The 14,633-nt window shown below is 38.5% G+C and overlaps 1 protein-coding gene across 1 annotated transcript in view; it reads left to right on the top strand.

Moving 5' to 3' along the window:
• The first annotated feature begins 3,230 nt into the window (after window positions 1-3,230).
• Window positions 3,231-14,633, top strand: part of SASH1 (SAM and SH3 domain containing 1) — a 240,834-nt gene continuing 229,431 nt past the window's right edge. The window contains exon 1 of the mRNA XM_020986580.2: window positions 3,231-4,420. Coding sequence (XP_020842239.1) covers window positions 4,313-4,420 — 108 coding nt within the window. The 5' untranslated portion in view covers window positions 3,231-4,312. The remainder of the gene's footprint in view (window positions 4,421-14,633) is intronic.

The following is a 14,633-nucleotide window of genomic DNA, read 5'->3' as shown; positions in this document are numbered from 1 at the left end:
TTTGGTGTTAGATACTAAGGACTAGAGGTTTTGAACATAAAGTAAACATAGTTCTTTAAATCATTTAATTTCTTTACACTTCATTTTCTTCATCTATAAAATGACAGAGTAACCCCATTTATGATAAAGTCACAGATTTTCACTAGATGAAACCTAGGGTGCTTTTGAATTCTAACAGCATTATTCTGTGGTTATGGATTTTATTATTATAATCATATGGGAAGAAAAATCCATAAAGACTCACCTATTTTATAAGTAAGCCATTGTGTTTTATTCTGGGGAATCAAAGATAACTAACACATAGTTCTTGCCTTCAAAGTTCTTACAAATCCAGGAGGATAGAAAACCTTTAAGTGGTAAGTCGACATTGACTATGGAGAGACAAATAAATCTTACATGTAGCAGAGGCAAGATGATTCATTTGAGTTAAAGCATCATGCAATCCATGAGTAAAGAGATAGGAGTGATAATTAAGAATAGCCAACTAGCTTATTCATGCAGCCAGTGTGGAAAGGACCACATTTATATTTCAGATAATAACCCCATAGACTTTAGAATTTTGAAATTGTATACAGTTATACTACCTCATTAGTGATTTATTAGGTGATCCCAGATCACAGGTCAAGAACATATTCAGTGGATTGTCTCTCCATACTTTTCTTCTTGCTACAATGCTGGTTAATGTGTTTAAATAGAATGATCTTGTGATGGTCCCCACACATGATAGCACCTCTAAAGAGGCACTGAATAACCAGGGGTGGGAAACCTGTGGCCCCGAGGCCATACTTAGCCCTTTAGGTCCTCAAATGCACCCTTCGACTGAATCCAGACTTCACAGAACAAATCTCCTGCTTAAGACCCTTGCCCAGGGTTACAAAGCTAGTATGTGTCAGGTAGAACTGGAACCCAGGTCTCCTTAGCTCCAAGGCCAACTCTATCCACTATGGCAAGCTATCTCCAATAAACATCAAATGTAAAATAACATATTTCAAAGTGCTTTGCAAATCTTAAAGTGCTATGTAAATGCTAGCTATTGTTATTATCACATACAAGGTCCTGTGCTAGGGTTTGGAATGGAAAATATTTCTCTTTCTCTTCAACTCCAAAATATAGCACGTTTGCTTTCTGCCAGCTATTGCTATTGAGGTGGTGGTGGTGGGGAGAAGCTCTTTAATATACTGCTATAAATTTTAAAATATTTTTCAAAATCTGCATTTAAAAACTACTTTCTTACAGTGGTTATGGAAAGATAGTTGTTTTGTTAGGCCATCTGGAACACCAGTACTCTGCCGAAGATGTTTAGCGTATAGCTTTTCATTTTTTGCATTTTAGTGAAACATGGAAGAAGCATTTTGCTAAAGGAGAAAAATTAACCAAACATTTTCAGTCTTCTCTACTTGAATCTTTGTAAAGTCAATATGTCAGGAGTACTGTCCAGTGAAAAACCCTATAAGCATTTAAATGGTAGAATGGCCGCTAGAAGATCTTCAATACTTTGCCACCAAGTCTGTGACAGGACCATTGTTTCCAGAACTTCTTTTCTCTCTCCCACATTAAGGGGAGGCTTCACCTAAAAGTAAACCAAGCTATTCTCAAGACCTGATTGGCTCTGGCTTCCTTGACTTAGATTCACTCTTCCTCTACCCTAAGCCATTATGGGGTAGACCCAGGACAAACTTGCCCCTGGGACCTGACTGGCCTTGGCTTCCCTGATTCAGCTTCCTGGTCATGTAAGGACATAAAAAGTCCCAGCCACATGGAGATTATGTCCTTCAGACACAGCAGATCTCTGAAGCCTAGGGGGAAAAAAATCACTTTATTTGCCTTGCTGCTCTGATGTTTGCATGTATAGAAGCTAAGTACCTCCTTATTCTTCTTGCATGCCTTGATGTGTTGGGTAAAATAAACCTCCTAGTGTTCAGTGTTCAATGATTCGAGAGTGCCTCAGTTCATTCCAACATCAAACCTGAACTGAGTCCTGCTATTAAAGCTGCACCTCTGACAATTATGTTTTCTTACTGTAAAGTTCCAACTCTTTATCTGCATGCAAGGCCCACTACAATCTTAACTGCACCCTACCTTTTGAGCCTTATCTCATTCTGCCTTACACTTTTGCAATCCAACAAAATTGGATTCTCTCTATCCTAAAGGTCCTGAACTTACTGCTTTCTTTCCTTTACTCAAGCTGTCTTTAGCATCTGATATGTCCCCTCTCCGCTTATTTATTGAATTCTTGCCTATTCTTAAAAGCCTGACTCACAGTCCACCTCCTCCAAGAAGTCTCCCTTGATCTTTTACCTCACTAGGATGACAATTTCTGTTCTCTCAGACTTCACTTTTTTGAACTTTTGTACATTTATGTGCTTCTTTGTACTTTTGTACATTTTTTGTACTTTTTTTCACTTTCCTAATGCACCTATGATACTTTTCATTTCCCTAGATTATGCTTAATAAATGTATATGTTTTCGTAAACATACTGTGAGATGGGGGAGAATGTAAGCTTTTGGAAGAAAGAGACTGTCTCACTTTTTTATTTGTGCCGTCAGGGCCTAGCACAGTAATCTCCATGCAGTAAGAACTGAACTGAGATTTTAATAATTGTTCTGCACATGTGGCTTTCCATCCCCAACCTTCATATCTTTGCACAAATGGTTCCTCTTGCTCAGATCAGATTCCCTCCTCATCTCCCCCTGGTAGTAGCATCCCTAGTTTTTCAAAGCCCAGCTCATATGTGACTTCTTGTGAGTTCTTTCGCGATTCCCCCAGATGTTAGTGGGTTTTTATCCCCTTCTTGAAATTACTTTATATTTACTTACTCTCTTACAGGTTGTAGCCTATCAGTGAAGTGTGCATTCCTTGAGGGCAGAGACGTTTTTCTTTTTGAGGCCCCAGAGCCTAGCATTGCACCAGGCAACAAGATAAATGCTAGTTAAGTTGAATTGAATTGATCCTCAACGTTAAAGGTAATATTCTTGGCAGCCCAGCTAAGTGCCCCAAATTCACTTACATTTTTGAAAGAATCACGAAGAAATCTTTCTCTTGGGCGTCTTCCTAGCTAAAACGGGTCACGAATCCTCCCCCTTTGAGAAACTGGTACAGGTGTGTTTGTTGACTGCGTTACCGTCATAACACGTGCTCTTAAAACTAGCCCGGCCCAACCCCTACTTAATGTAAAGCCACCACTGACATCCTAAACTCTCTTGCCCCCGGAGTTAGGGGTTTTGAGTCGTAGTGCTGGAGGCCTGGGTGGCAGGGGGCAACACCCCAAAGAGTAGCGCCACTACGAATGAAAACGAGGGGCTCATGCCCAAGCTTTCCCCACTTGGTTTTTATTCCCAACAAGGGCAGGGCTGAAATTCCTCAAGTCGTTGGGCTCTGCGGCGGAAAGGTGGGGGAGACTAAAGACACTTGAAGCTCTGGTCAAGTCCGCAGGCAGGACTAGTTTAAAGATTAACTTTCTCCAGGTCCCAGAAAGCAAGCGAGAGAAGCGGGTCCCTCCCCCGCGCGCGCCACCCCAGAGAAGAAGAGCAGCCTTGGCGCCTGGAGCTCCACGGGGCCGCTCTTTCAACAGGCGGTTTGTTCTTCCTTTCGGTGGCTCATTTCCATGCGAAGAGCTTGACATCAGAGCACCTTTTGTTGCTAAAAAGCTTTCTTAAGCTTGGGGGGTGGGGGGGAAGACCGACCGAGTGAGCAGTCATGTGAAAATGGAAGAGCTCATTCCCGACAGAGGGGGCTTGAGGTTTGCCTGCAAACTTGAACCAGCTCGAGCAGACGCCTGGGGGGCCAGAGCTCGCTGGACAAACGGAAGAGAGGAGGAGCAGGCTGGAGAGGGCTTGACAGTTCGCCGGCCCTGAGTGAAACGCCTTCTTCATCCATCGGATTGCGTCGTGCTGGAGGGAATCCCCATTGGGACGCCCAGTGGTGTGACCGAGCTGAGCCTTCAGCTCCCCTGGGGCTGGCTGGAGCTCCCGCAGGAAAGTTTGGGAAGGCATGTCTGCGCTCCAGCCCTGGCTGGTGCCGGGCAGTGCTGTGCACCAGGACCAACGGGAGCGAGGGGAGAGCTGCAACTTCTAGGAGAGACTTCAGCATCGAATCTGCCTCTGAGAACGCAGCCTCCGCCCCCTCTTCCCCCTTGGGGCATGCATTGGGGAAGCCGCCTGTATCTCACACTGGTGACTAGGGGGAAGGCATGGTGAAGCAGCTCGGCCGGGCTGAAGAAGTATTAACTGTTGGAGTTGTGTGGTGGAGGACAGGCTCATCGCCACCCATCAGTGGCTCTGGTGAAACTCGGGTGAGGTAGAGGGCACAGTCATGGAGCAGGATCAAGCCGCATGTCCCGAGCCAGAGGCAGAAGCAGAGCCAGACAGCATCATGTCTGACGCGTTCTCCAGGCTCTGGACAGATGTCATGGGGATACTGGTGAGTTACCTGGGGAAAGAGAGAGGAAGGATGACCTTAGATCATTGAGGTCAGATCTAAGCCCATATGTGAGTGGTGCTCCAGTTTAATCCTCTCTGTCATCCTCATTCAGGGGTGTAGCCATTGCCTTGTGTTTGTAAAAGTCGATCTGTTGCATGGGGGTTAAGCACACTTGCGAATCGGGTTTCAGTCCCCCAATGAAAATGGATCGCCATCAGATCAGATCAGTTGCTCTCTGGGGATTATTGTTTAGAAAAGTTTTCTCCTGGGCACCTCCTGAAAAGTTAGTGTAGAGTAGGCAAAGGTGTCTCTGAAAAAGGTTGAGCTCCGAGGAAGAGAGCTTCGTATTGGATCCAACAGAACATTTGGATTTGGGGACAAGTTTGTGGCCCACACTTGTATTTGTCTCTCCTTTGTTATCTGACCTTCAGAGGAACACAACCATTGCTTTACTCAGAACTGCCTCAAAATAGATTGCATTGTTTTCAGTTTTATGTTGGTTGATCAGATTTTATGGACCAAATGTAATTTATGTTGTGAATTCTACGTTTTCATGCCATTTAAAACTCTTGATAACAAAATATCTCTCCGAGTTGGCATTATGAAGTTCCCCAAGTATGCAATAGGATTAGGCTTCAACCTGAATCAATCTGTAATAACTCTGGGAATGAGTAGGGTTTTTTTTCTCTTTAGAGTGGGTTATAGTAAGGGTGTGAGTGAGTGAGTGAGTGAGTGTGTGTGTGTATGTGAAAGAGAGAGAGAGAGAGAGAGAGAGAGAGAGAGAGAGAGAGAGAGAGAGAGAGAGAGAGAGAGAGAGAGAGAGAGAGAGAGAAAGAAAAGGGGGGCAGGCAGGATAGAGGCTATCTCAATCCAGATCCAAAAAATAGTTGCAGATTTAGAAAATTATGCACTGCCTATATCATGTAGTACATCTGTGATCTTATGTTAATTCATAGAACCTCGTGTTTGAAAAGACTGATTGAATGATGACTGATACACAGTAGACATTTTTCAAATAGACTACTCTTCTTCCCTTTCCTTCCCCCCTCAACTTTCCCCAAATCAAAATCCACCAGTTATTCCATTTGTTTCATCTGTTGTTTTTCTCACTGATGTTGCATCTAGAGAATCAAGGAAGGATAAGTAATAGATTTCTTATTTTTCTCTTATATTTTAAGAATCTTAATTTTGGACAGGAAAAAAAACCTGCTTTTCAACTGTATTACATTAAAGTGAATTTTTTCCCTACAAACTTTTTCCAAGCGTCCTGAATTGGTTGAACTATGTTGGTAGGTTGTTTTGAAAAATTCTCCAAAGCAGGACAAACACTTCATTATTTCTACTCCCCCCAAAGTATTTATTCCTACTTAGAAACTTTCAAAAATTGGAAATTCAGTTCTGTAGCATCCTATTATAGCCACTATATTTTGGTTAATGGCTCCAATGAAAGAATGGGATCAGAGTCAATGGGGGTGGGGAGGAGATAGGAGGGCAGCAAGGGAGCTAGTCATGAAGTAGGCTGGCATTTACTGAAGAGCTGTTTTCTCTCTCCTGGCAGGTTTTAGCACTGTGTTTGGCCAGTTACAGCAGAGTCTTGTTTGGCTGACTTAAAGATGGGTGGGGCAGAAGGAGATCAAACCTGTTATTCAATGGGCAGACACAGGAGGGAAGAAAATATGTACTTCTTTCAAAACTAATAGCCTAGGCTAAGGTGGGAAAGCATATAAAGCCTACCACAGACAGGTTGTTTTCACATGTGTTTTCGCACCTTTATATGTCTTGTTTTCCTTTAGGGTACATTTAGCCCTTTGAATGTTTTCCTTAGCCAAACTACCCAGTAATTTTACCTAGAAGTACATGTTTTACTCCTTTTGTGAAATGCCTTTTGACATTTCACCTCCACTGCCATCCATTTAAAACCTTGTAACAGAGTTATTACTGTTCTGAATGTCAGAAGCTTATCCTAGTTACTTTAAAAGTCTCCTTTCTAGGGCTACTAATTTTGGGATATTATACCAAACAACAGAATGCCATATTTTCACCTATAGCTCAGTTAATTTTTCTTGTTGTTATTCAGTTATATCCAACTCTTCCTGGTCCCATGGACTGTATTGTAGATGGGTTTTCTTGTCAAAGATACTGGAGAGATTTGCCATTTCCTTCTTCAGTGGCTTAAGGCAAACAGAGGTTAAGTGATTTGCCCAGGGTCACACAGCTAGTAAAGTGTGTCAGAAGCTAGATTTGAACTCCTCTCTCCCGGATTCCAGGCCCAGTATCTATCCACTGAGCCATCTAGCTGCCTAGCTTTTCTTATCCTTATTGAAATAGAAGTCCTTCTAATTTATATATATATGTATATATATACATATATATATGTATATATGTATATATACATGTATGTATATCTGATAATGGTTACATTAGCATGACACTTAGTGGTTTTCTGTCCTTGTTTCAACTGATCCTCACAAAAATATTGTGAAGTAGACAGAACAAGTTTTATTGTTGTCACTTTACAGATAAGGAAACTAAAGTGACTTGTCCAAGGTAATAGAACTGGGGACTGGAACCCAAATTTTTAGTGCTCTTTCCATTTCAGCAGGTCTATCTTTCTAGTACTTGTCACCTCAAATAAACCTGTCAGGTTGTCATTGCCAATATACTCAGTAAAGTGCAATATGACAAGATTCTTTCTGAATCTTAGACCAACTCATATTAGCATCTAATCTTTAGGTAATCTAAATATTAGATTTTGAGCACAAAAATCCAACTTCAAAGCTAACAGATAACAATAACACATTTATTAAGTGTTTTAAGGTTTGCAGAACACTTTTACATCACAAACCTTGTGAAGTCAGAAGTACAAAGTATAATTTGTTTCCCTTTTCAGATAAGGAAGCTGAGGCTGAGAGAGGTAAACAGTTTGCCCACAGTCATATAGCTTTCAGAGTTAGGATTTGAACTTTGCTTACAAGATAAGTCCATGGAAACATTAAAGTAAAACAGCAGTATGATTTTTTTTCTAGAAAGTGAGAGTGGCCGTGGTAGAAATTTGAATGTCAGGGCCTTCAGTGTTGATAACTTGCATAAATTCATGCCAGAAGCAATGTGGGTGTTTTTCTGAAATTGCAACCCATCCACACCTTAGCTTCAGTGACTTTTGTTCTGTTATTTCCATAAATCCTCCCTAGGGGAATCCGCTCTGAATGCTTAAGAGTTTTTAATATTGTAGACCTACTTCCTTTTCCATTCATAACAGGTTTTTTTTTGCCTTGATGATAGAGACCCATTTAAATTATTTGTTAGCAGTGAAGCCTACTCGCCCCCACCACCCATGGCTCCATTGCCTTCAGTCAAACCAAAATTTTACTTAATAGGCATCCAATAAATATGTAATCATTTACATATTTGAATGAGTCCTTGGATTCAGGGTAGTTGAATAATGTGTGCTCATAGCATGAAGTAGGCACACTAATACATATTTGTGAGCAGATTGATCTATACAAGCACAGTTGCTAAATAAAGCATTTTTGGTGGTGATTTTGCTGCTGTAATTTTAGAGGAAAAAAATGACACAACTTATGTTTTCATCAAAAAGACCCCTTAATCCTGTGCTTTGCTCAGCCCCTAATTAATTTTTGGTGCTTACCATAAATGTTAAAAATAGAATTAATAATAGAAGTGTGAATGGAGAGAAATGGAAAGTCCAAGAGGAAAATTAAGCTGCTTGAGGGCAGTGGGCAGATCTAAATCTAGCTGCAAATATTTGAAGACTTATTAGACAACTGCTATTTTAATAGATTCGTGGTGCAAACTGAAACATGTTTGCAACTTATGAAATTACTGTAAGATCTGTATAATTGAAACCTCTTCATAGGAAGCATGCTATGCAATAACTCTGAAACATTTGCCCTCAGTTCCTAAGAATATATGACATTTTCCATTATGGAATGAGACTTCTGCTAAGTATTATGAAAGCGAGAATTGGGTGTGATTTTAGCTCTTTACCTTTCATTCAGTAGGTAAATGGTTCCAGATGTTCCTTATCCTTTGGGCAGCCACTTTGAAAATAGTGTTAATTAGTAAATATTTAGTTTGTTACAAATGGTGGACTCTTTACTCATGATCTTATTATCCAACCAGTGGCTTATCAATATGGTAAGTCTATTTACCAAACCAAAAATTAGGGTGCGTGTTTTGAAAAAATAATTTTACTTTAAAAAATAAACATTCTTTTCTTGAAGTCCTGAGGGAAATCATGGTCACAATAGGTATTAAAGGCCTCTATCTGAATTAGAGTGATGGTCTTCCTTTTGGGCCTACTAGAGAATAGAAAGGGGGGAAAGTTAAACTCCTCTCAGTTTTTCCACTTTAGTGGCTTGTGTTTGGGAAGAAGCTTATAAGTACCTCTCATTTACCTTATCCTTGATTTTTTGCCACTTCTCCTTGACACTTTACTATTACTAAAGAGCTGAGTTCCTGCAATTGGCACCTAGCAGTCAGAAAAACTCGTAAATTAGTCCCTGCTCCTCGGCCCCCTTTAGACTGAATTTATGTAAGCTGGGAATATGATCTAATGGAAGGGTTGAGGAATGAAATTAATGCTTTCTAGCTGTATTTCAGGTAATCTTGTCCTGACTTGATCAATGGGATAATTTGAAAGGGTTGCTGTATCATTCTAGGTAAAATAAGACATTTTCTCCCCATGAAATGATGGACTAAAGATCAAGAGATCATCACCACCTCACCTTTCAGAGGTCTTGAGCCTTGTTCATTTGTTCACCTCCTGTGGCTGGAGTGAGTCACCCAAATCTCCCCATTACCCCATCTTCATAGTTCAGGTGGGTGGGAGAAGGGCTGGTTGAATTAATTGGCTTTGAATTCTGTGGAAATATTAGTGTTCCTTTAAAATTCTAGTACTTGTAGGTTGAGATTAAGGTTTCCAAAGGCTTAAGAGTCACACTTTAAGTCAACCCCAGACCATCTTAATTATCTGTTAACCTTTTAAGTCATACCCAGAATGCAATGCAAGATGAAGGTAAGGAATTTGAAAGGAGAAAAAAAGACATTATTGATACACCTTAGAATGGGATAAGACAATTAGCACTCCTGCCTACCACTTATTGAGATATACGCCTGGGATTACAAAGCTGAAGAGGAAGACAGACTAGATCTAAAGTCAAAGATCTCTCCTGCCAAAGGTGCTACTCCTCTGAGCCTTGCTTTAACAGCCTAAATGTGATTGATAATATGCCTGTATTCTTTTCTCCTGTTCTCTACTTGCCTACTTTAGCCCCTTGAATCTGCTTTTATTAGATACAAGTCTCTTAGTCTGAGTTTTCTTTTCTTTTCTTTTTCTTTTTAAATACAAGCTTCATGAAGTCCAGGGCTTGTATCTCTGATTCAAATCCCAGAGTATATGTTCCCTAAGTACTATCAGTTGTCTGTCCTTTCTATTTCCTGTCCCTCCCCAACTGCCCCAACCTCTTCCACTTCTCCCAAATAATTTGAGAACTAAGGCTACATTTTAATTTCCCATTTACATTTTTTTTCAGCTTTGGTAGATGTTGCTTAACTCCACCTCAACTATTTCTAGGAGGTTTAAGGATGTCCTACTTTAGAACAAAGTACTCTAACATTACATGTTAACAAAGAAGATATAAACACTTTAACATATAAATATTTAAAACATCTGTCTTCTCCGAAGAAAACTAAATGACTTTGCAATGTATCTATTGAAAGCTTTTTTTTCCTTGAGGCAATTGGGGTTAAATGACTTGTCCAGGGTCACAACAGCTAGTAAGTATCATGTGTCTGAGCCCAGATTTGAACCCAGGTCCTCCTGACTCCAGGGCCACTGCTTTATCCAGTTCACCACCTAGCTGCCTCTATTAAAAGCTTTTTGTAATCTTGGGCAATTGACTTTTGCTTTCTGGGCTTCAGTTTCCTCATTTGCAAATAGATCAGACTAGATCATCATCTTTTAGAGAGCTAAATCCTGTGATCCTATGAACTCTAATTTAGAATGTTGGAAAGCAATAGTAACTATTAAATCCTTAACCAGGTCAGTAATGGAAAACATAATAAAAAATAGTTGAATTATGTTTCCTGAAAGGTAAATGTATGATATAGATAAAGAACTGTACTTAACCTTTTGCTTTTTGGATATAGCAATCACAGAAAACTTAAAGGGTCCTAGTTACATATTCTCAAAAGTTATCTATCGCCCAAAGGTTGACTATCAGGTTTTAAGTTTTAATGGAAAGAAAAAAAATGCTGCTACAAGCTCATGAAAATTGTCTATAGAAACAGTGTAGTGGTTGAAGGCTATAATGATATTAATGAAATTACAGAACATTTGATGGGCAGCTGCATGTTGCATTGGATAGAATGAAGGGTCATCTTCCTGAGTTCAAATCTGGTCTCAGACACTAGCTTTGTGACCCTTGGCAAGTCACTTACTTAACCCTGTTGCCTCAGTTTCTTCATTTGTAAAATGAGCAGGAGAAGGAAATGGCAAACCACTCCAGGATCTTTGCCAAGAAAATCTCAAATGGGGTCACAAAGAGTTGGAGATGGTTGAAAAAAAATGACTGAACAACAACAAAATGTATTTTTATTTATTTAGTCAAACATTCCCCAATTATAAGAGGGACACAATTATGCTGCAGGCCACAAGGCCCAGATTAGTAGTTTGATACATTTGTTTAAGTGGATAGATGGATGGATAGATACCCGTACGTGTGTGTAACATAGGATTATTGGTTTTGAAGCTAGAAAGGAATTTAGAGGAGGAAACATACAAGTTTATAGATGGTGATCTAGCATGCCAAATAGTTTTTATTATATTTCTCAAAATCATATTGGGAAATCTCTGCAAATCTTTTTTTTTCTTCAATAATTGACTAAAATGGTGATCAGTATAGAATGAGTAACAAAGTTTCTTCTGAGTACCTTGGCTATTTGGCGTCCTTTCTGTTTGGTAAATGTTACACAAGGAAATGATCTTTTATAAAGAAAGACTCACAAAGATAACCTATTTTGTATCTTTTTTTGTTTCATTCCAGAGCACCCGATATAGATTCTCTTTCAAAGGGTCAATGTATCAAAGAATCTTGTTATCTAGGAGATCCAGCAGAAAAAAAATTTGATAGAAGTAATAGAGTCTCTCTTCTCGGTTTAATGTATGTTTTAAAAATATTGACTTCTTATATGTTTTGTTATTTCCAGATTATTTATACATTTCTCTTTCTAACGAAATATAAATTAACTTTATGACCTTGGCAAATAACTTAACCTTTCTCAGACTTATTTTCAGTATCTGTAAAATGAGGGTAATAATAGCACCTACCTCCTAGGGTGGTTGAAAAGGATCAAATTTACACATATACACACACACACACACACACACACACACACACACAGACGTCTATGTATATACACGTATGCATTTACATATACGTGTATGTATACATACACTTATAGAACTCTAGTTATTATTAATGATCATAATAAGAATAAATAATGATAATTTTGTGTACAGTCTTCAAATTGTTGTCCTCTTGGACAATTCAGCCACAGACCATTACTTTAACTGTCTTTGAGGTCAGTAATGGGAAACCTTTTCTTGTTTGCAGAGTCCTTTTTAATGAAGTCCTTTGGCTACTGTGTTACCAAGACAGACCCATGTCTTAAACCAAATATTGTTTTCCAGCAAACAGTAGTGCTGGAATTCCAATGGATCTGCTTGATTCTCTCCATCCATCCCTTTTTAGCCTTTGCCCTAGACTATTCAATTCCTGAGTTCTATCATAAGGCCGGGGGAGCAAAGGAGTGAAAAGAAATGTAAACTACCACTTTGTAGGGATAAGTCCGGGCACCTTTAAGTGTAGCCATGGTCACATGTACAGATCAAATGGTCATGCTAATGTAAATAAATGTTAATGCAAAATACAAATTGGTATTTATAAGTCTTGTATTTTTAAATATACCCTTGGCAACCACCAAACCATAGCTTTTTTCTCTTCTCAGCTTAGTATTACCTTTGTAGGAATAAATATGGACACAGCAAGCAGTATATTTTTCTTCTTGCTACAGTTACATAAGACTGGGTTTTTTTCCTATGTATTACACATATATGTGTATATATGTATAAATACATTTTTTTATTAAATCATCTATGATGCAAGAGGAGTATCTTAAACTAAGGAAAAGAATTTGTGAAGAAAACTGGGAAATTACATATGGTTTCTAAAGTTTTTACACCTAATTTATTAAATAAACATGGAAGGAAAACACTCTCATAGTTTCCTTTGATTGGATCAGTACGATAACTAAAGATCCTGGGTTTAGAGGAGACAAGAGTATTAGACTTTAGAAACTTGCCTGCTTTAAATTTTTGGTTTGAAAATCAAAGCACAGAATTTAAATTCTGGATAAATTTATACTTTGCAGGTTGGTGTTTATTTGAAATATATTATATTCAAAAAATTTTATCTAATTTATTTTTAGTTGTGTTTTAAAATATAGAGGTGGTATCTGCTTTTGGCTTTTCAACCAAGGGGTCGCTTTGATTTTGAATATGTAGATCTAATTTTATTTTAGCCCTTTGTCTTTAACAAAAATCTTTCAAATAACACTTATGTTGGAGGATATGTGCAAGATATCCTAGAGATAGACAGAATTAATCATTTAAAACACCATGTTTTTCAGGGACGGGGGAGGGATCAACAAAGTATTTGTAATAAAAATATAATTTTCCATAAAATGCCATTTAAATTGTTATTTAAAATTGTCTTTGAGGAAAAAAAATTGTTTTTAGTGAAGCCATTGTAATTCAACAGTTTGTTTTAGAAAATTTTTTTATTTTCCAATTAACAAGCATTTATTTTTTCTCCCTCACACCTACCCTCAATCTGAAAAGAAAAAAAGAAACCCTTGAAACAAATATGCATAGTCAAGTGAAACAAAATCCACATTGTCTGTGTCCAGAAATATGTCTCTGTATCTCGAGTTCATCACCTATTAGTAGATGGGTAGCATGCTGGCTTCCTCAGTGGTTCCCTGGAATCATGATTAGTAATTGTTTTGAGCAGAGTTCTTAAGTCTTTGAAAGTTGATAGTCTTTACAAGGTTGTTATTTTGTAAATTGTTCTGGTTCTGCTCACTTCAGTCCACGTCAGTTCTTACAAGTTTTCCCAGGTTTCTCTGAAACTATCATTTCTTATGGCACAATGGTGTTCTATTCCATTGTGTTCATATACCATGATTTGTTCAGTCTTTCCCCAATTAATGGGCACTCCCTTAGTTTCCAGTTCTTTTCCATCATAGAAAGAGTTGCTATAAATATTTCTGTACATATAGGTCCTTTAATAGTTTTTTTTAAATAGTTGATTTGCTAGTAAACATTCAGAGTAGCCACTCAAACTGATGATTCCAGTTTTATAGTTTTAGACACTCTTGTGAACATACTGTCTAGTTTGGTTCTATTAAATTTTGCCTGTAATATTTTGCCATGGTTTTGTTAATGGCTGTTTCTTTAACAATTCAAATCATTTATTTTGGTCTTTGAATTCTAGTGAGGGAAGTTCTAGTCACCAATTGGGAGATTATGAAGATATCACCTTAGTGTTATGCATAATTAGCCCTAAATCAAGAAAAGTTGCTTTCTGACACATTTTAAGTCAAAAGAAGCAGAAAAATCAACTCATTTGCTGTGTTCATGCAGTGTTATAGACAGGCTATAAGTGGGAAGGGAACTTTTCATTAGAGGGGTGGTGTCTTGAAAGAATTATGACTATGGTGTCAGACAGCCAGGTTCAAATCCTGGCTTTTCTACTTACTTACCTATTAGTATTAACAGATAGTAACTCACTCAGATCCTCTGTTTCCTCTTCTTTAAAATGAGGAGTCTGGATTACTTGAACTCGTAAGGTCTCATTCAGCTCTACAATTAAATGAATTCTATGAAGCTGCTGCACCTAGTCTTTGGAAAGGAATGAAATGTCATGATTATTATTCATCTAATCCAGGGGTTCTTAACCATATGTGTGTGTGTGTGCGCGCCTTTGGCACTTTGGTGAAAACTATGGAAACTTCTTAGAATTTTTGTTGTTGTCAGTTGTGTCTAACTCTTCATGACCCCATTTGGGATTTCCTTGGCAGGTATACTGGAGTGGTTTGCTATTTCCTTCTCCAGCTCTTTTTACACATG

The sequence above is a fragment of the Phascolarctos cinereus genome, unplaced genomic scaffold, assembly GCF_003287225.1.
Source record: "Phascolarctos cinereus isolate Bilbo 61053 unplaced genomic scaffold, phaCin_HiC Scaffold_5;HRSCAF=322, whole genome shotgun sequence".
Taxonomy (NCBI): Eukaryota; Metazoa; Chordata; class Mammalia; order Diprotodontia; family Phascolarctidae; genus Phascolarctos; species Phascolarctos cinereus.
The sequence above is the reverse complement of the archived record's forward strand: the minus strand, read 5'-3'. Positions and strand labels throughout refer to the sequence as shown.